Raw genomic sequence first — 22,737 nt, forward strand, 5'->3', positions numbered from 1 at the left:
CAAACTTTGTGGAAATTAATATTTGTGTAATTCTCAAAACTTTTGGCCACAGCTGTATACATATGAATTGAGTAATGCAAGATATGTAGACATTATTAAAGTGACTAGTGCAATTTGGGTTACGTGAACCACTGCTTTTAATCAGGGCAAGGTGACCGGAAACATGACCGAATACAAACAGTGTAGCTATTCCCTCCGCAAGGCAATCAAACAAGCTAAGCGTCAGTATAGAGACAAAGTAGAGTCTATTTGCAGAGTCTATTTAATTGTCAGATGACACTGGGCCAATTGTGCGCTGCTCTATGGGACTTCCAATCACTGCTGGTTGTAACACAGCCTGAAATCAAACCTGGGTCTGCAGTGACGCCTCTAGCACTGAGATTCAGTGGCTTAGACCGCTGCGCCACTCGGGAGCCCTGTTGTCATAGCGATAGATAGAGGACTCATCATGGATATAACCCATTTTAGCATGGACATTGCCATTGAGGGCTTCCACCATTTTAAAGTAGTCAACTGATTGGGGATTCCTATGAGTTAGGAGAAATCAGCCGAAGAAAACAAACTACTTTAAAATGCAGTCACAGACGCTATAATGGCACAGATGCAAAGATGAGTCCTCTATCTATTTCTATGGCCTGTTGTTCACAGCATATCTGCCCTCTCATTGGATAGAATGGTCCCACCTGATCTCGCCTCCTCCCATCCGCCTTCCATATTTGAGGACACGTATTTCCATTGTTAAAGCGGTCACTTGACTATCTTGTCAATATGATAGACAATCTTTGTTACTAGATAACATTTGAGTCCAAAAGCAAACAAACATCAGTTACAAACCAGTCACAAGACTGTCGGGGCAATGGCAGACACAACACAGGATTTCAAGTATGAGAACATGTGCAGTTTATTTGGAAGATGAACTGTATCTGACCTGAACTTTGAAATGACGACCAACATAATCACGGTTCTATATAAAAAACAAAGAATTTTGATTTTATTTGGGATAACATACAAATTACAATACACTTGACAAAATACTTGAAAGACAAATATCGTACACAGGGGCAGATTCTTAGTTCGTATATACCTTTGGTTTAAAAAAATCACAATATAATACAGCAACATTCAAGAGGTTAGTCTATGGCAATAGACTTCTATCAAAATGCTTAAAATCGAATACATAGGTCAAAAATGTTACTGTAAATACTTGAGGTGACCATGAGTATGTATGGAAGCTCGTTCCCGCCACCCAAAAATAACATCTGACTACGACTTATGAGATTATATGATAGTAAGTCATTATTATGAGATACGTTCAGGCGTTCTGTATCACATAAATCCAATGTGCACTTTGCATCAGGCCCTCCTCAACTAAGGATAACCTTATGCATATCTTATAGTCAATCACACATTGTGTGTGTGTGTGTGAGAGAGAGAGAGAGAGAGAGAGAAAAAGATAGAGAGATTGTGGTGAAATTGTTCAATATTAACGTATTGAAGAGTTTTGTTGATGTGAGTTGGTGCCTGTTTGATGACATCTGGTTGACATCAGATTTAATTAATATGTACAAACATTAGAAACACCTTCCTAATATTGAGTTGCACTCCCTTTTGCCCTCAGAACAGCCTCAATTTGTTGGGTCATGGACTCTACAAGGTGTCGAAAGCGTTCCACAGGGATGCTGGCCCATGTTGACTTCAATGCTTTCCACAGTTGTGTCAAGTTGGCTGGATGTCCTTTGGGTGGTGGACCATTCTTTATACACACGGGAAACTGTTGAATGTGAAAACCCAGTAGCGTTGAAGTTCTTGACACTCTCAAACCAATGCGCCCGGCACCTACTACCATACTCCATTCAAAGGCACTTAAATCTTTTGTCTTGCCCTTTCACCCTCTGAATGGCACACATACACAATCCATGACTCAATAAAAATCCTTCTTTAACCTGTCTCTTCCCCTTCATCTACACTGATTGAAGTGGGTTTTACAAGTAAGATCAATAAGGAATCATAGCTTTCACCTGGATTCACCTGGTCAGTCTATGTCATAGAAATATGTTTTGTACACTCAGTGTAAAGCCACTGATTCTTCAATAATGTAACTTAGAAATGAGTAACGGTCTTATCCAATCAGAACCCAAAATATAAGCTTGGTTTACTCTCTTGTAATTGTAAACAAACACAGTATAGCTTCAACACATGGTTAAAAATATAATTTGTATCTCATGGATGGGCAGTCCTTGCATCCATATGTGAGTCCTTGTGTCTATGTATTTGAGTTGGGTTACATTTCTCCTGCCCCATTCCTCAGCTGTGGTGGGAGAAGCTATGTTATTGTGCGAATCCCTGATTTCCACTTTAAAAGGGGTCGACCTGCAGGACTATTCAATGTCCATGATCCAGACATTCTATCTCACAATTATAACTTTCTATCTCATAATTATACCTTACTATTTCATAACTCATAGTCAGATATTTTTTCTTGGGTGGTGGGAATGAGCTTCCATACTTGATGGCTTGCCTGGTTAATGCAATTTGAGCTTTTGGAATTATTCCTGACTAAATCAAGCACACCTTGAGTATTAGAAATGTTTTGATAGGCCTAGGCCACAAATGGTATAAAAATCTGTATGTTTTGTTTAAAGAAGAAAAGTATTGTTGTCATTCATAATCTTCCATATTTACCGTACAGTCAAACATATGGCATTGAATCCTAATTTTAACAATACAAGACACATAAAATGTAACAGGGTACATGTAACAATCAGTGACATAAAAGTGCTAAATATGCAATAGATCCAGAGATCTGAGCAACAGAGCTGAGCTTCATGGCTGGTTTGGTTGGTCGTAGTCCCCACCAAGCTATTAAGCTACTAGTAATATTAATAATATTAATTCATAGTAATTAAAGTTATTAAAACATGTATTGAATACATATTTAGCTGCTCACAATACTTGTAAATATTGTAGGTCCTGACAAAGGCAGGACTCTCAATTCTCTGACAAAGTTTCGGAGATTAAAAGTAAAGGTCCATCATCTCCTCATCCTGGTCCTCATTGTGCTTAAGTATCTTATCAGCGACAGGCTTTAAGCGTTTGGTCACCAGTTTGAGGTTGGTCTCGTGAAGGATGACCTGGCTCAAGTACTTCTCTCGTTTGATCTGTTCCCTCACTGTGTAAGGCACGTCCGGGATCACGTAGGACAGAACGAACTTGGTCAGGTACACAATGTGCTGAGGGGACAAGGGTATAAGGGTCGGAAGGAGGGAAAACATTATTAGGATTTCTTGAAAGGCTAGAAAATGTCCATCTGGCATTAGACTACACTGTAGAAAGAAAAATCAGGTCAAAGCAACGTTTCAGAGAAATTTCTACTCACCTCTACAACTATTATGAAAGCCATCTTGGCAGCTATCACATGCCAGTAGTAGATACTGTATTCATACTGCCTGTGGTGTCCTGGTGGATATCTGAAATCTCGATATCTAAAGTATGACAGAGAGACTGCATGAACTATTTCAATGTCTAACACGATTTCGTTGAAATCCATCTCATATACATTCACATTACCTGCAGGTGGTGCTGTTATTGAACCAGTAAGGTGTTTGCAAGGGCCGGCTCTTGTTGGAGAAGTCCTGGATGTCGAACACAGAGAGCGTGTTGTTGATGTAGCCCTGCATGGTGTGACTGGAATGGTCTCCATAGGGATACACAGAGAAAGACCAGTAGTAAACCAACCGTGGGATCATGTCTGATGTGAAGGCAATGATCATGGCCTGGCAGAGAGACAAGGAAGTGGAGGAGACAGTGCACATTAAACTGGTGCTCATCATAATAGATTAATTATAATCTATCTAAGAATGTCACTACATCAGCATGGTAACAATCAAATTATATGACTGACATCAAGTGATGGGACTATGCAATGGAGAAAAAAACAAGATAAATACATCATCTTAAAAAATATATGTATGTTTCATAATACTTCATAATCCAATGGAGGAGCCATCACTCACATTTGATGCCACAGCCAAGATGGCGACACCTTGGAGAATGGGTTGCCACGCCCCGATGTCTTGGGCCTTCTCTGGAACCATGCGGCGGAACTGGGTGATGATCTTCCAGGCGTCCACTCGGATCTCAAAGAGGTTATTGACCAGAGCCAGGACAGGAGCCAGGGGGAAGGAGGCCACGAACAGAGTCACAAAACCAAACTGGATCACTGTAGGAAAAAGCCATGCAGACACAAAGCCAAATTTGATCACTGCAGAAAAAAGCCTTTCCATCAATAGATCTGGGAACCTGATACTATGATAGTAGTTGATAGGCTAGCTAGGGGGGAACCTGATACTATGGTAGTATCTGATAGGCTAGCTAGGGGGGAACCTGATACTATGATAGTTAGAAGCTGATAGGCTAGCTAGGGGGGAACCTGATACTATGATAGTAGTTGATAGGCTAGCTAGGGGGGAACCTGATACTATAATAGTAGTTGATAGGCTAGCTAGGGGGGGGGAACCTGATACTATGATAGTAGTTGATAGGCTAGCTAGAGGGGAACCTGATACTATGATAGTAGTTGACAGGCTAGCTAGGGGGGAACCTGCTACTATGATAGTAGCTAGGGGGGATTTGCACCATATAGCTTATGTCCATCCAACCCTTCTAGATTAAGCAAGTGCCTTGGGGATAGGGGCTAGGAGCTAGAGGTGGTTTCTGGACAGAGCCCAAAGAAATAGCAGGATCAGCTTAAAAAACTTCCGAGCATACGCACATAGCTGCCACCATATTGCGTCCACACCTATCCAATCCTCTCAGATCTACAGAGGTGCCCGGGGATAGGGGCTAGGGGTTGATTTGGAGAGGGAGAGAGTTTGCCTCATTCTTTATATCTTACCCATCTCCAGGTATTCATAGAAGAGGCCCAGCTTCCCAATGGGCTGCAGCTGATAATCCTGTTCCCAGCGAGGAATCACCTTTTCAGACCCCACACGTGTGCAGTAGCGGAATATCAAATTCTTCATCCACCTGATGAGAAACATGTCAATCGCAGAATCATGCTGCTTATTAAAAGGTAATAGAGCTCGCCAGCTTGTAGTCCTAAAAAACGGAAATGACTTAGCATTTTCTATGGGGAAAATACTAAAAATACAAAAAAACTGAAATTAGCATTTCCTATGGGTAAAATGAATAGGGAAAGAATGGGGTTTTGGGATAAATGCCGAAAATAAGGTCTGAGGTTGAAATAGGATTAGGAGATATTATACGTTTTGTCCTATGAGATAATATCAGTCAGTTAACATGACCTTAATGAATTATGAAGCCTTTATGTGCTTTATGTTTTTGTTTTGATTACATAAATGCTTTAAAATTCACAAAAAGTGACGTTAGCTGATGAAAATGATCTCATAGAACAGAACGTATAAGATCTCCTTAGCCTGTGTTTTTGGCATTTATCCAGAAACCCAACAAAAAAACATTCATTTCCCCATAGTCTTTGGCCAATAAGCCATGGTGGAGTTAGACTCCGTTAGTGCCTGCAAAAAGACGCCTTTATGTTTGCTCTCTGAATCAGATAATAATGATGTCTGGATACAGATACACTTGAAGATAAGGGGGAATTCCATTTTGAGTTGGGATGGAATAAACCATTGAACCAACCCTGATCCAATATAACTGGGAAACTTTACGGTTGCTGGGCTCCTAGAGAGCTGATGTGGTTGGCTATTTTATGTTCTTCCATTGAACCAAAAACTTACGGCAGCAACACCTCCTGAATGTTATTCCAGATGGCTTTACCGCCCATGATGACAGTGAGCTGGGTTGTCAACTCAATCAGGCATCCTCCTGGATCACACTGGTAAGGATGAGACACAAACAATGCATGAACCAATGTCGACCATCTTGTAGTATTACATGATAAAGCACCTCCATTCCATCAACTTGTATTTTGTGGAAGATTTCCTCATCTAGGTCTTTCATTTGAAATATGAAGGTCTCTTTTAGTCAAACAAAAAAGCCACAGAATGCAACAGCTAATAATTTGGCAACGTAGTTAGAACACAAGCGAAGTGGAAAAGCAAAACACTGTCATACTGTGTTATCATATATTCTGTGCCAAGCACCAATCAACTGAGCCTTCAATCAACTGATCTTTCAATCAACTGATCTTTCAATCAACTGATAGGCGTACGTACCTCCTCATTCCTGTACTTGCCCAGCAGGTAAACAGGTTGCCCAGGGTAACCAACCACTTTCCCTTTGGCAAAGGCAATGTAGAAGCAGGAGGAGTAGTAGTTGACAAACTGGAACAGGAACATCTTCAGAGTCAGACTGTTCTCATAATCCGTCTTGGTCCTTGGAAGCTCTTTAAAATGAAGTAAGGCATCTTCTCAGTCTCATCAAAAAAAACATCAGGCTTAAATCAAGCTTTTTCTGTGTCCAGGTTCTGCAAGTGACTCTGAATAAGGACATCAGCTAAGGGCTATTGTGGTGTTGTGAATTTCCTAGAGTATAAATATGTTGGCATACATATATTTGGATTACTTCAAACCTATTGGCGTGCAATATTTACTCATACCATGGTATAATTGCAGAATGTTTGGGGCACTGCATCAACCTTGCTGAGGCATGTTTGAGTGAATATTAGCCCTTGTCTGAAAGCAGTTTGAGAAACACCATAGTTCCGTATAGCAAACCACATATTTCCTGTTGTTTGACATTGAGGCGTCTCACCGAAGTCAGTGATCCAGATGGCAACCCTCTCATACAGGATGTTGAGCACCATGATTACTACGAAGCTGATGATAGAAGCAGTGACGGAGGTGGCCATTTGTGCGGTCACATACTCCTTAAACGGTTCGAGCTCCTTTAGGTCAGACTGGAGTCTCGTCGAAAATGAGAAGAACACTGCCAGTCGGTATACGATGATGGCCACCACTGATGCTAGGATCAACACAATCTGAACACAAGCACAAACACAAGAATTGGAGGGGTCAGACGTGAAACAAAGGTTAGGGTTATATAAACAAATTTTGCTGTTGGAGTGCATGTAAATTGGCCTATTCAGAACAAGATAACAGTAGAGAAATCCAAAAGTTTTTACCCAGAATAATACGGTCCCGATTCCTAAAGACACTCTTATACACCGTCCACAGGCTGTATAAGGTACTTTCTCTTTTACCTAAATGAAGAATAACATGTTTTACAATGAAGTAATGATACAGGTATTCCTGTCCTTTTAAAACAAGTATATAACATTACTATAATCGGTCCTGAGTCTGACGCCATGGAATCACCATAGGGACTGTGTGACGAATGTATGTTCCTTACCCGTGTGACAGGGTTGATTCTCTCATGGTTACACTTGGCCTCATACTCGGGACGAGGTTGCTCCTCCTGCTCAAGGAACTCCACGGTGTCCCACTCATACTCCAGCTCTGCCTGGTAGCGCTTCCAGAACTCCAGAAACACGGTCACTAGAACCAGGATGGGAACAAGAGTGTAAAGTTTTATTTTACCTGCCTGGTCCTAGACTGTAGCATGTGCTGAGGAAAACTCTAATATCATTATCATGCAACATCTAATTGCTAATAAGCTTAGATAGACAAAACTACACACTAAAATAATACAGTTTCTGAAACCTCTACATTTGAACATTTGGTAAGTTTAATGAATTAAATGACTCACCCCAAATGGCCATAAAGACAGCAAACACCAGCGTCCCATAGTTATCAAATATGCACAGTTTCTAAGGAAAACAAGATCACATGAAATACATGTTTTCTCTCCATCCATGACTCTTTGTAAATTTATATGAAAACAAACCCTGTTCAAAAAGGTTTAATATGACTTGTAGCATGTCTCATGGGCCAAGGAGTCTGAGAAAACAGTCTGACATAAGAAGCATTGGCAAATATAATTTTAAGGGACTCACTATCCATATAAGTCACTTTCATAATCACTCTGAATTGACCATGGGAGTGAATGAGATAAGAACCTGTATAGCCATGGACCAGAATTAGTGAACCATAATGTATACATTACTTACTTTCGAAGATTCACAGGTGCTGTTCAGCCTCCAGTATGTGCACTCCTTATCACACTGAGGACACATCACAATATTTCCTCCAATCAAAGGGTCGCACACCTCTTTGCTGTCCAATAAATGAACAGAACAGATGGGTCAAACTTCAGCAAAAACTCAACAACAAAATGCAACAAAGTTGTTAATCATTGGGTTTTCACACAGTTAGAGTGTCAGGGAACAGCATGGAAGGAACATCAATCCACTTATATTTACTCTACTTAACCTTATGTGTCCTGTCCTGCACTAATTGATCTTCATTTGATATACACTAGATTTAGCAACTTGTAATATATTTCTATGGTGTTGTGGGTTTCTGAAGTACTTTCTTTGAGTTTTAAACATACCTCCAGGTGCTTGTTTCTTGAGTTGTGTACCCATAAATGAAACAGCCAAGTCCAACAATGGCAGCGAGGGCTAGCATGGCTGTATAGAAGCCCAGCCAAGCAAAGTAAATGCCAATCTTTTCCCCATAATACTTTCTGTGAGAAAATGAAAGAAAATATTATTATTTCCATCCCTTATTTTCCGTAATTACAATGATTAGGCCTCTAAGCACATTCTGTTTGGAATAATAATTCTCAACACCTTATTATGCTAAAGCAGCGATGTGTGTGCAATGTGCATTTTTGCGAAAGTAGATTAAAGCATGAATTACCTTATGAGATCAAGTGGCTGCATCTTATAGAAACTTTTAGGGTGAGCCCACTCATTATACAGGAGGTATCTCTCATTGGGGCACTCATCTTCTTTCGACCTGACGTTGAATCTGCACTAAAGTAAGTTCACAGAAAACAAAACTAAAAAGTCCATAAAAACACTGCTCAGTCTTTTCACAGATCGATTGGTGTTTAATGTACTATGTTGTCAGTTACTAGTGCCACCCCACTCTTTATCCCCACTCACATCATGCAGGGGATAAGCAGCCTTGTACACCCCCCCATCGAGCAGCTTGGTGACACCAAACTTCTTGATGTTCCCTCGCACCTCATAGGGGGCTCGGCTGAGGATGTAGTAGGCCTGAGGAGGAAGACCAACCATTCTGTTGTCATTGAAGTGTTAAGAAAAGAGTGTTAACACTGTGTTTTAAGTATAGGTACATTGATATTTTCATAGCGCAAGGGCTGAATAACCAATCTGTGGTCTACAGACAAAATATCTTCCAACACCATTTAGCAGCATCAGAAACCTGAGATGCTTAAACTACCGAAAGTAAGTCAATGAGGTGACTTCTCTTTAGTGATTTATTTTTAATCTCTATCAAAATCTAGTGTGCTGCTGCATCTTTAACCTCTTATTGGTTGACTTTGGGGTTTATACTCCATGATGAGGTAAAGAAAGCAGTGCACTTGCCATTCTACTCCTCATGGATGGCGTGAAGAAGAGGTCCCGGTCCTTCACGTAGAAGTACTCCAGCCTGTCCTTCTCGAACGGGGCGGTGAAGTACTCCGTCTCCTTGGCTATGAGGTCCTCACTGGGGTAGAAGTGTCTGGTGATGCAGCTGAGGAAGTTGAAGGGCGAGGACGTGGTGGACAGGTCATTGGGCTGAATGGGCAGCTTGATGTGGAGGACCTCGGCGTAGGTACACAGCACGTCCCAGGGCATGTGCACCTTGACGAACAACAGCTTCTCATCTACCACCTTGTCGGAATGACGAAGATAAAACAACAAGATAAGGCAGCCCTTTTCATTTCAACTAAATGTATTACAACTTCAGTAATCCCCTAAGGGGCAATTAAGAAGACATTGCCATGATCACAAATTACATCCTCCACATAAAACAAGTACTAAAATACCACATAAATCTAATGCAATACTTTATTGTCTACAAAATCAGAAGTTGGCTCTGTGTTTATCAATGTTAACTCATTGATCCTATTCCATGAAATACCACTAAAGTGTGCCAATAATTGGGAAACTACTCAAATAATGGAATTGGTGCCATAGTTTTCCACTGCAATTCAATCTCAACCCTTTCTGAGGAAATAGTTGGCTGTTTAAAAGGAAAACTTTGTAAAACAACTGTGTCTGCCATTGAAAATGCAGCCAAAAACAAGATCCACAAGGTCACTTAAATAAGCTGCATGATAATAAAACTATGTAACAAATACAAACATTAGGTATTTCTCTACCATTTCAGACCAAACGAATGTAAGATACAAAATATTGTTTCCATCCAATCGTCCCTGAAGATCTACACACTCTACAAGCTAACAGCAGAGTAAATACATAAAGCCAGTCCTTGTAAAATGCATTATGGGCCACTCACAGATCTGGCAGCCTCTAGTTCCATCCCCATCTTCATCAAGCTGGCCTCAAAGTACTCTCTGCGTTGCTAGGGAAGAGAATACAGGATGTTAAATGAATGGATCCCGTGTTTGTAACACTGCCCCTTCTGTTTCCCTATTGGATGAGATCCAATCTGTTTCTCTTATTACTCTTGTAATGAAAAGTTCTTTACAAATGTTAAATGTAATATCTAATACATTATTATTATTATCCCATCTTAACTGTGGTTGTGTATAATAAATGATGAATGAAAAGTGTCATTATATTGACATTACATTGACCTATTTCCCCTCAATGGATAGCAATGCACTGACTGATTTCAACCATGTATGAAACTGACTACATCTGTATGGGAATTGTGTGTACGATACAAGACTTCTGATAAAACCACATCAAATAAATAAAAGGTCAATCAAAATACATTGCTACTACGTACGTCGGTATGCTTCTGTTTAGTGCATCCACAATACTTGCAAAGAATTGTAAATACAGAATATATAACTGGGTTGGGAATGACTAAAGGGTCAGTTTCTAGGGAAGTGGAATTTTTACTCCTTTTCCCTCTCCGTCTGTGAAAGTGCATTAAAGCCACCACAGCAGCACTTCAGTATAATGGAGTGTCTATATAATGGAGTGTCTAGTCTGGGCATGTCATAATAGCCCCACTGGGACATGACATCAAGAGCTTGGCAACATAAGCGACCACAGCTGCATAGGAGGCGTGTACACTCCTTCTGCTTTCAATACTCCCTGCCCCCAAACCACTCATTGTAAAACATGAATTCAACATATGGGGGATTGTTGGTGAATCACAAATGTTACCTCTATCAAAGGTGCATTTACTTATTATTTCAGCCATTATGATGCGCCAAAATCTGACATTTGGAAAATGATATTTTGACATTTGCAAGGGTAGTGTATAGTGTATGCTAGTGTATGTTACATTTCTGTCACCTTGTTGTGATGGATATTGTGAAACAGAGATTTTACTTTCACAAAAGTGTGTAATACAGTACACGACATACCTGCATGTGCAACATACTGTCTAGAATTTCCTCATGTTTTATTTTGGTATGTTAATTTGGCATATGATGATAAAATTATTGTACATTTGTAAATGGCCTCATATTAATCATAGTGTTAAGAAAAGAGTGTTAACACTGTTAACCTTAGATCTGACACACCGTGACTGAAGCAAAGAAAAACTCCCTCTACAAATATTCAAAGTCAATATTCCGGGTGTACAATGAGAAAGCGTTGTGTGAATTCCTTAGGTCCTGGCATAATACATCACCAGCTTCTATGACGGAACATAAAACTGATCCCTACAAGTTAACATCTTTGATGGAATGCGGCTTTAGTAACTTGTTTCATAGATAATACAGTAGTCCTCTTAAGCTATAAGAAAACACATTTAGATTCACATATTCCTCAAAACTATGCTTACATTGTGAAACTGCATATCATTTCAAACATGCCTTTTCACAGCACAGTAGGAATACTGTTTTTAACTTCTGTCAGACAGAAACCTGCTGACCATGTTGAAAGTGAATAAGGACACTTAGACTCACAATCTGCCACCAGAAATGCACTTACTTTACGTTTCTGGAACGTTCTATTTTTGTCAATCTCCTTCATGTCCTCATCTTCATAGACTAAGACAAAGTCGATCCGTCTAACCCCATCATTGAAGAACAGAGAGTCAGATTTGCCGTTGAACTCAGCCTGTGGGCAAAAACAACAGGCGATATCTGGTAGCTCCACAGTGATATCTGGTAGCTCCACAGCCTCAAACTCAAACTCTTCTTCTTCCATGATATCATACATGTTCTTTACTGAGAGCGGGACTGACAGACAGCCTCACTGTGCTTGTACGAGACCCTACTAGACAACGTCTTTCTCAACTGACATCAGACTTAGATGGGAGAGGGAGGGAAGAGTCTACAACGGCAAAAAGTGACACACCCTTTTTTTGTTCCATGAACGATAACATTTACATTACATTTACATTTACATTTAAGTCATTTAGCAGACGCTCTTATCCAGAGCGACTTACAAATAGGTGCATTCACCTTATGATATCCAGTGGAACAACCACTTTACAATAGTGCATCTAAATCTTTTAAGGGGGGGGGGGGTTAGAAGGATTACTTTATCCTATCCCAGGTATTCCTTAAAGAGGTGGGGTTTCAGGTGTCTCCGGAAGGTGGTGATTGACTCCGCTGTCCTGGCGTCGTGAGGGAGCTTGTTCCACCATTGGGGTGCCAGAGCAGCGAACAGTTTGGACTGGGCTGAGCGGGAACCGTGCTTCCTCAGAGGTAGGGGGGCCAGCAGGTCAGAGGTGGATGAACGCAGTGCCCTTGTTTGGGTGTAGGGCCTGATCAGAGCCTGAAGGTATGGAGGTGCCGTTCCCCTCACAGCTCCGTAGGCAAGCACCATGGTCTTGTAGCGGATGCGAGCTTCAACTGGAAGCCAGTGGAGAGAGCAGAGGAGCGGGGTGACGTCCACATTTGGATTGGGATCAAACATAGACCTCTCTTGTAATTACAGATATTTGGCACATTGATTCATGCATTTTCTGCATATGAAAATACAAAAGCAAATTAATCCACATCCCTCTTGGTGAAATAAATGCAAGAACAAGCCATGTTATACAAATATGGTATTAATTGTAAAGTTATTCATTGGCAGCTCAAACTAATACTACTGTCACGGCCGTCGTAGTGATTAGACCAAAATGCAGCGGGAATGTGAATGCTCATGTTCTTCTTTATTAAAATAAATAAACCCTGAACAAAAATAACAACGAAAACAGTCCTGTCAGGCACACATCTAAACAAGAAACAACTACCCACAAAACCCATCGAAAAAGACCCCTACTAAATAGGACCTTCAATTAGAGGCAACGAGGAACAGCTGCCTCCAATTGAAGGTCAAAACAATAAACTTAACATAGAAATAGAATAACTAGAAAATAGAACATAGAAATACAAAACATAGAACACTACCCAAAAACCCTAACAACACAAAACAAACACACCCCTGCCACGTCCTGACCAAACTACAATAACAAATAACCCCTTATACTGGTCAGGACGTGACAACTACAACTACTATCAAAGCTATGAGTACTAATCATTTTCATAATGCAGAAATGTTATACAATTTAAAGGGTTGAGACTCACCTTCTCCACTTTGGGCACTGATGCCCCCTCAGGTATAGTCTCAAAGGTTGGCAAAAACTCCTGAGAATAGACTGCCCCCCCCAAAAAAAACATGTATTAAAGACATGAGAGACATGCATGACAAGATCTTGATGGAGATGTGACTCTTCTTAACCACCATCTTTTGTAAGACTCTGACAAGGCCCAGCAGATTATTATACATTATCAGATTTACTGAGCATATGCACCAGTGCAAAGTACTCATATCTTTATTTCAGAGGGGAATATAATGCCAAAGTAAAGCACATTCAACAACCCACATTAAATTGTGTTCATTCAGTTAAATGTTACATTTTATTGTGTCTGGTACTACATTCATACTTTACACAACAGATGACATTCCATTGGGAAAACTTCTAAACGTCCCATGGTAGGAAGTACTATGGAAACCTAATGTAACTGGAATCAGATGGTGTTTGGAAAACATTACCCTTAGTAACGTCCTGGAAAAGACTGTAAATGTTCAAACTCAGATACTCCATGATGGAATAGTTTAAGTATCTTAGGCAAGTACCTCCATTCGACAAGTTGATAGCAACTGTGCTAATAAAACTGTGCTGAAAACATTATGTAAAAATCTTCCAATGTTATTGAATTGAAGCATGCCTGATGTACTTCACTTGACTTGCTTGTATGCAATATCTCTCACTTGTTTGGAATGCAGATCCTTTGAAGTTGCCAGAAATACTTAAATACTTGCATACTGCATGCCATGTGTCATGTATTTCTCCAAGTTTGACTGTGAACATATGAGACACAATACAATATTTACCTTCAGCAAAACCATCCACCTAGCTATGTGATTTATACAGGCAACCCTTTTCCCCCTGTAGAGTGCTTCCCTAGAAACAGACATGCTACGCTGAGCCTGCTTGTACTGACGCTAGACCAGATCAAAGGCTATGTTTACTAGCTCATGGCAGAAAGACAGACTGATGAAGCACAAGCACTTGTTGGAAGCACTTTCAAAGTACTTTGTTAAATGGAGAGAGTATAAAACACATAAATGGATGTGGAATTTTTTTCAGGCCCTTCCCTCAGTGCATGTATAACCTAAAACTACAACTATTATCAAGTAATTATCTAGTAATGAAAACCTGCCTGATCCCAGAGAATTGATACATTGTAGGAGAGTGGGAGTCTACATTGGGCCAGAAATATGTTCGTTTCTTGTGAATTTAGACTGGGGTAGGGGCAAGCTGTGCAGTCAGCCATAGGCTATGACTGAAATCTGGCATCTGTGAATGTAATCAGTGCAGTTGTTAGGCCTATACAAGGAATACTTATGTATTCCAGCGACCTTAGTACAACTAGCGACGTAGTCAAGTAAGTCGGACCTCTTGGTGTATTGGCTAAGGCATTAGCCTGACAACCACAGATATCCCAAAATTCGCTGCACTGTTGTCAGAAGTGGGATGGGGCATTCTTCATGGTAAACACTGAAGCCATGGAATGTGTGCCTGTGCATAAAGAGATTTGGAAACATTGGAGCTTACATTCCGAAGGAAGGATTGACCAGTCAGTGACTGGGTTTGATTACCAGTTAGGATACCCTCTAATTCACTACAGTATTATAGACACTGTGGTAGATGATAATGAAGTTTATGATAATGTATAGTGTAAGGTACAGCAGAACCCTCTCATTACAGAGGGCAATGGTGGTGCCAAAAGTCAGTAGTTATTGCATAATTCTTGAACGTATGAAATAATAAAGGAGAAAATATATAAGGTGCACAACATAATTACATTTGAGAAGAAAAAAAATGTGCACAAAAAACGATATTTTGAATACCGTAGCGTAGCACATGGTTCATGATAGGTGGAAACGAACGGCTACAAAGCCTACATTCTTCCGCCCTTTTCTCTTTCGATAAAATATCTTGTGTTGTGAAAGATAATGAAATCCACGTGAACTTACCGACGTCCTCTATCATACCCATCTCTATCTCCGTGTCGCCCTCCAATTCTGTTTCGGACACATAATCCATTAAAAAAATGTCGTTGTACCCGTCCTCACTAATTTTAATAAATCTGTCACATATCACAAGTCATAAATGGTTAAAAGTGGAGGGTTGTCTGGAAAATTTTACCGCGGGAATAATGCATCGTGTAGATTACTGCCAATGAGCTGCATGTGTTCCAAAAGTTGACAAACTTTATTTGTCAACATTGTTTCAAAAGAAAAAAACGGTGCATGCTTTTCAGAACAAATTCTAATTTGAAAGAATGGGTGGGGTAGTCCTATACGGACTATGGGTACTTTAGGAGGAGGGTTTTTGACTAGTCTCTCTAGACAGACCGGTTCCCTCCCACCAGCCTAGTTTTTGAGCGATTTGGCAGCTTTGTTACGCCCACATAAACTGTCTGAATAGCATTCGTTAGGCCCGTAGTGTAGTTGTCGTTTTCCGATTTCCATATACAGTGAAAGGATGATTGTCATTCGGAAATGTAATTATTGCATTTGCTGGGTTATTAATAACCAGTGGGCCCGTGGGTGTCCTCAAAGAGCTTTGGAGTCCTGAAAAGGTAGGGGAAATGCAAACATATTGAACATAACAGCATGGTCAACATATCTCACATTTAATTGAAATATTGTTTGACATCCATATTGTGGAATTTCATATCTTGAGTGTTGACAATAAATATAGAGCACATATTTTACTCTTAAAAATGTGACCCCTTGTTATCTGTTCTGTTCTCAACCAAATTCCCTGTCAGATATTGCTCCCCATACTGTTCCATATTAGATAGACCTATGGGTCCCCACCATACTGTTCCCCATTAGATAAGTTCAGTGGCGACCCATCATTCATTGCCTGTTTTGCATGTTACTTTGGCATTAATACGTGTCACATATCAGTTTGCAAACAATGTCAAACAAATATACACTACCATTCAAAAGTTTGGGGTCACATAGAAATGTCCTTGTTTTTGAAAGAAAAAAAAATTGTCCATTAAAATAACGTGAAATTGATCAGAAATACAGTGTAGACATTGTTAATGTTGTATATGACTATTGTAGCTGGAAACGGCCGATTTGTAATGGAATATCTATGTAGGCGTACAGAGGCCCATTATCAGCAACCATTACTCCTGTGTTCCAATGGCACGTTGTGTTAGCTAATCCAAGTTTATCATTTTAAAAGGCTAATTGATCATTAGAAAATCCTTTTGCAGTTGTATTAGCACAGCTGAAAACTGTTGGGCTGATTAAATAAGTAATACAACTGGCCTTCTTTAGACTAGTTGAGTATCTGGAGCATCAGATGGCTTTTTCTTTGCAACTCTGCCTAGGAAGGCCAGCCTCCAGAAGTTGCCTCTTCACTGTTGACGTTGAGACTGGTGTTTTGTGGGTACTATTTAATGAAGCTGCCAGTAGAGGACTTGTGAGGCGTCTGTTTCTCAAACTAGACACTCTAATGTACTTGTCCTCTTCCTCAATTGTGCACCGGGACCTCCCACTCCTCTTTCTATTCTGGTTAGAGACAGTTTGCGCTGTTCTGTGAAGGGAGTAGTACACAGCGTTGCACGAGAGCTTCAGTTTATTGCCAATTGGATGATTGCATGGAATAGCCTTCATTTCTCAGAACAAGAATAGACTGACGAGTTTCAGAAGAAAGTCTTTGTTACTGGCCATTTTGAGCCTGTAATCGAACCCACAAATCATGATGCTCCACATACTCAATTAGTCTAAAGAAGGCCAGTTGTATTGCTTCTTTAATCAGCACAACAGTTTTCAGCTGTGCTAACATACAGTTGTAGTCGGAGGTTTACATACACTTAGGTTGGAGTCATTAAAACTCGTTTTTCAACCACTCCACAAATTTCTTGTTAACAAACTATAGTTTTGGCAAGTTGGTTAGGGCATCTACTTTGTGCATGACGCAAGTAATTTTTCTATCAATTGTTTACAGACAGATTATTTCACTTATAATCACAATTCCAGCGGGTCAGAAGTTTACATACACTAAGTTGACTGTGCCTTTAAACAGCTTGGAAAATTACAGAAAATGATGTCATGGCTATAGAAGCTTCTGATAGGCTCATTGACATCATTTGAGTCAATTGGAGGTGTACCTGTGGATGTAGTTCAAGGCCTACCTTCAAACTCAGTGCCTCTTTGCTTGACATCATGGGAAAATCAAAAGAAATCAGCAAAGACCTCAGATTTTTTTTTTTAAACCTCCACAAGTCTGGTTCATCCTTGGGAGAAATTTCTAAATGCCTGAAGGTACCACGTTCATCTGTATAAACAAATATAAACACCATGGGACCACGCAACCATCATACCGCTCAGGAAGGAGACATGTTCTGTCTACTAGAGATTGTCACGTCCTGACCCTAGTAAGATGTAATTTTCTATAGTAGAATAGGGCAGGGCGTGACAGGGGGTGTTTTGGGTTGTTCTATGTTTTCTATTTCTACGTTTAAGTTCTAGTTTGTCTATTTCTATGTTGGGATTGTTTGGGGTTGATCTCTAATTGGAGGCAGCTGATCCTCATTGCCTCTGATTAGAGGTCATATTTAAGTAGGGTTTTTTCTCTTCCTGTTTGTGGGTTATTATCTTTTGAGTAGTGTGTTTTCCTCTCTGCGTCACGGTTTGTTGTTTTTGTGTTTTCAAGTTATTTATGTATTGCATTCAGTTTCACGTCTATTAAATATGTGGAACTACGAACACGCTGCATTTTGGTCCGCTCCTTCGAACAGCCGTGACAGAGATGAACATACTTTGGTGCAAAAAGTGCAAATCAATCCCAGAACAACAGCAAAGGACCTTGTGAAGATGCTGGAGGAAACAGGTACAAAAGTATCTATATCCACAGTAAAACAAGTCCTATATCGACATAACCTGAAAGCAAGGAAGAAGCCACTGCTCCAAAACCGCCATAAAAAAGCCAGACTACGTTTAACAACTGCACATGGGGACTAAAATCTTACTTTTTGGAGAAATGTCCTCTGGTCTGATGAAACAAAAATAGAACTGTTTGGCTATAATGACCATCGTTATGTTTGGAGGAAAAAGGGGGAGGCCTGCAAGCCGAAGAACACTATCCCAACCGTGAAGCACGGGGGTGGCAGCATCATGTACTAATTGAGTGTATGTAAACTTCTGACCCACTGGGAATGTGATGAAAGAAATAAAAGCTGAAATAAATAATTCTCTCTACTATTATTCTGACATTTCACATTCTTAAAATAAAGCGGTGATCCTAACTGACCTACGACAGGGAATTTTTACTAGGATTAAATGTCAGGAATTGTGAAAAACTGAGTTTAAATGTATTTGGCTAAGGTGTATGTAAACTTCCGACTTCAACTGTGCTTAAGTATTAAAAGTAAAAGTACAAATCATTTCAAATTCCTTTTATTAAGCAAATCAGATGGCCCCATTTTTTTTTGGAAAGCCAGGGGCACACTCCAACACTCAGACATGATTTACTAAAAAAGCATGTGTGTTTAGTGAGTCCGCCAGATCAGAGGCAGTAGGGATGACCAGGGAGGTTCTCTTGATAAGCGCGAGAATTGGACCCTTTTCCTTTCCTGCTAAGCATTCAAAATGATCTTGGGTGTCAGGGAAAAGGTGTCGTGTCTCTGGCTTGTCATTAAATGTGAAGACTGTTATTTTATCAAATCAATTCTCTATATGTAATTATTATCACGTGATTAAACTAATAATGTAAACTTTAACTAGGAAGTCGGGGCACCACAGGAAAATTTGTATAGTCTTTTCCCCGAATCGACTCTAAAGATATTTTCATATCTTATCGAGTACAGTCTTCTATTAATGAATTACTACCTCACCAGTTCTCATTCCAAACAACGTAAAATTCTTGGCTATCTGCACGAACCCAGCCTTTACTATAAATCATCCATACACCAATTGGCTCAATCATTTATTTTGACTAACTAATTACAGAATATACAATTCATGATAACATTATACAGTAAAATACCGTCCCTAGTGGACTAAACAACATAAAACAGTGTGGTTATAACACAGTAAATTCAGAGGAAGACTAAGGACATGGGTCTTTATCGGACCTGGGAAGCTATTCTCACATAAATACATATGCCCCTAACGATCGCTCATTCGGAAAAGCAATGCATTGTATTTACGTGAAGCTGGCTTCAATAGTTGAGCTGGTGATGTGAGGCTCTGGTTTGCCCAGTCGATGTCGCCCTCGTCCTTTGTAGAATCTTCTGGGTTGTCGTGTGAAAGGTTCACATGGTCTGAGAGGTTCATCTCACTCTGGAGATTCATCCTCGTTGGACAGTGTTCTTCGACAAGTCCTCCCGTTATTTGGAACTTAGGTGACTTTGGGTCATGGGGGCTTTTATAGAAATGTATAAAAGGGGATGGTTCATCATTTCCAACCAATGTCTATTCACTTGGGCGTGGCTACTGACTTAGTTAAACTTTACAGGGAAGACAATTTTCTCATTTTAAAGGTTAACATCACATTATATCATTTCACAAATAGTTTCATCTTTACTCATTCATTTTATACAATAATTAGATGCAAGCCTCATAACTGAGGAACCTGTATTAACAGAGTCTTTCATAAGGTCACAAACCTGAAACAAAACTAACAGGGTCGTAGCTGACTTCGCCACCGACTGTTTCCACGTTCTCTAAATTATGAATAATGTTTAATTCTCCAATTCTGGGATGTAGTAGAATTGGGCAGGAGAGTCTCTTTGTCTTACTGTGAAATTCTCTCTCTCTCCATACTGCATAGTCAATGAGAGAAGTGTATCTGAAAGGAATTGACGAAGTGGCTATAAAGTCGTAAAACTGCCTCCCCCTCCCCTAACAGGAGAGGGGGGGGGGGGGTTGTTCACATCTCTGCTAGCCAATTCTCTGAAAGGGCTAGTGTCATGACAAATGTATGGAGTAAAAAGTAAATAATTTTCTTTAGGAATGTAGTGAAGTAAAAGTAAAAGTTGTCCAAAATATAAATTGTTTAGTAAAGTACAGATACCCCAAAAATGATTTAAGTAGTATTTTTACTTAAGTACTTTACACCACTGCAATTGACGCATCAATCCGTTCTTTTCAATTTAAGCTATTATATGAAATTCTCGCTACAGAAAGAATGCTCTGTATATCGAACATTAAACAGTCAGCCCTGTGCAGACTCTGCCATGTGGAAACAGAATTTAAAGAGTATCTCTTTTGGTACTGTCCATTGATTGCTTGTTTTTGAAGTCAGGTCCAGGAATGGATGTTATGTCATAATATCAGGGCACGGTTGGACCGACAAACTGCATTTTGGGGGGATTTGAAGGACCACAGTCAGTCAATATGAAATAACATTGTGCTGTTGGGTAAAATGTTTATTTTGGGGTCAATTTCAGCAGAAATGTTGCAGACGGGAGTTTCAAGTCCCTAGTGAGACACCATGGGAGAATGGAGGGATGTAGCAAGAGGAAATGGTAGAATTATGATTTACTGGGAAAGCTGGGTTGATCTGTGGCTGTCTAAAGGTTGGAATTAATGAGTGTGGCAATAAATACATACACACATGCACAGTATAAATGTTTGAGGTCCTCCAATCAGGGGTGAGGGTGGGGATGTGATTATTGTATGTTTTGCATTTAGTTATTTATGTTTTGTGTTTTGGTTTCATGCTGTGAGCATTGTCTGTGCTGGTGGATGCGCTCGCTTCCATGCCCTCCTGGATGTCGGGAGGGGCTCAGTCCTTCCCGCCCTGGGAAAATCCCGAGTGGCGGGGGCAGGGGCTTCGCCCTTCAGGCCTCTTGGGGCAGGTGGGGATGAGCGCACCCACTGACCAGAGCACCCCTTGATGGGAGCAGCCATTGATATTGTCATTATATTGTTGTTTTAATATATATATATAGTGTTTAACATACACATTCAAAATGTATGAATAAAAAAACTATAATATTTTAAACACACATGAAGGTACCCATAAGCAATCATTTCTGATTATATATCTTTTTAACACAAATGTTGAAAATTGGTGGATATAGAATTTTGGAAAAAAACTCTTAAATAACTACAAAGTAATGATCTAGTTATTAACAAACTGTCCGAAGATCCCGACGATCGAAGGATATTTGATTGTGTGCGAAAGTGGGAGTGTACATTGGGCCAATAATAGTAGGGGCAAGCTGTGCAGCCAGCCATAGGCTATGACTGAAATCTTGCATCTGTGAATCAGTGTGGTTGATAGCCTATGCTATGTCGACCTTAGTTCAACAACTAGTGACCTCGTCATTGAGTCTGACTTATTGGTGTAATGGCTACCGTGTTAGCCTAACAACCACAGATATTTAGGCTCGAGTCCCGGTCACGACACCCAAAATTCTAAGAAGTGGTATGGAGCATCCTTCATGGTAACACTGAGAGCATCGAAGGTGTGCCTGTGCATGAGTGACCTTGGACTGACAGTTGCAGAGACAGTTTGAGTCCAAACTAATTTACTACAGTTTTATAAACACTGATGATAATGAAGTTTATGATAACGTATAGTGTAGGGTATATTGAGGCAGATAGATAGAGGCAGATACAAAAGATAACTGAGTTGAGCGTTCCTCAGCTAAGCAGAACCCTCTCATTACAGAGGGCAATGGTGGTGCCAAAAGTCAATATTGTTATTGCATACTTTTTAAAGTTTGAAATAACAAAGGAGAAAATATATAAGGGATACAACAGAATAACATTTGAGCAAATAAAATACAATTTTGGTTCATGATAGGCGTAAACGAAAGGTTACAGAGGTTACAGAGGAAGGCTACATTATTCCGCCCTTTTCTCTTGCAATAAATCCTCTCGCGTTGCAAAAGATAATGAAATCCACGTTAACTCACCAACTTCCATTCCCATTTCTATCTCCGTGTCGCCATCCAATTTTGTCTCGGACAAAGAATCCATTTCAAGAATGTTGTCCCCACTCTCATTCATCTCAAATATGTCACATATCATAACAAGTCATCAACGGTTAAACCTGGATAGCAAAATGTTACGGCGGAATTAACGCATCGTGTAAGATCACCGCCAATGAGCTGCATGTATTTCAAAGGTTCCCACTTTATTTCTCAACATTGTTTCAAATGAAAAAACATTGCATGCTTTTTAGATCAAGTTCAAACTTGAGAGAATGGGTGGGGTAGTCC

General features: G+C 40.1%; 1 protein-coding gene across 3 annotated transcripts; it reads right to left on the minus strand.

Annotated features, from left to right (window-relative positions):
• Positions 1-962: 962 nt before the first annotated feature.
• Positions 963-22,678, minus strand: LOC115199050 (anoctamin-6). Of its 3 annotated transcripts, XM_029761568.1 has the most exons (21): positions 15,687-15,871; positions 15,515-15,562; positions 13,558-13,628; positions 11,969-12,097; positions 10,353-10,418; positions 9,437-9,724; positions 8,990-9,103; positions 8,742-8,857; positions 8,431-8,565; positions 8,048-8,153; positions 7,687-7,747; positions 7,330-7,475; positions 7,103-7,180; positions 6,733-6,958; positions 6,195-6,364; positions 5,757-5,854; positions 4,895-5,025; positions 4,014-4,219; positions 3,568-3,773; positions 3,377-3,482; positions 2,196-3,230 (listed from the first exon to the last, which is right to left on the minus strand). In XM_029761568.1, the coding sequence occupies exons 1-21, from the start codon at positions 15,700-15,702 to the stop codon at positions 3,015-3,017; spliced, it is 2,733 nt and encodes a 910-aa protein (XP_029617428.1). In that variant the 5' UTR covers positions 15,703-15,871; the 3' UTR covers positions 2,196-3,014. The 3 variants fall into 3 exon arrangements, with proteins under 3 accessions (XP_029617425.1, XP_029617428.1, XP_029617426.1); XM_029761565.1 differs by lacking the exons at positions 15,515-15,562; positions 15,687-15,871 and adding an exon at positions 22,432-22,678 and having other exon boundaries at positions 963-3,230; XM_029761566.1 differs by having other exon boundaries at positions 15,515-15,871.
• Positions 22,679-22,737: the final 59 nt, after the last annotated feature.

Source organism: Salmo trutta, chromosome 8 (genome assembly GCF_901001165.1).
Source record: "Salmo trutta chromosome 8, fSalTru1.1, whole genome shotgun sequence".
Lineage (NCBI taxonomy): Eukaryota > Metazoa > Chordata > Actinopteri > Salmoniformes > Salmonidae > Salmo > Salmo trutta.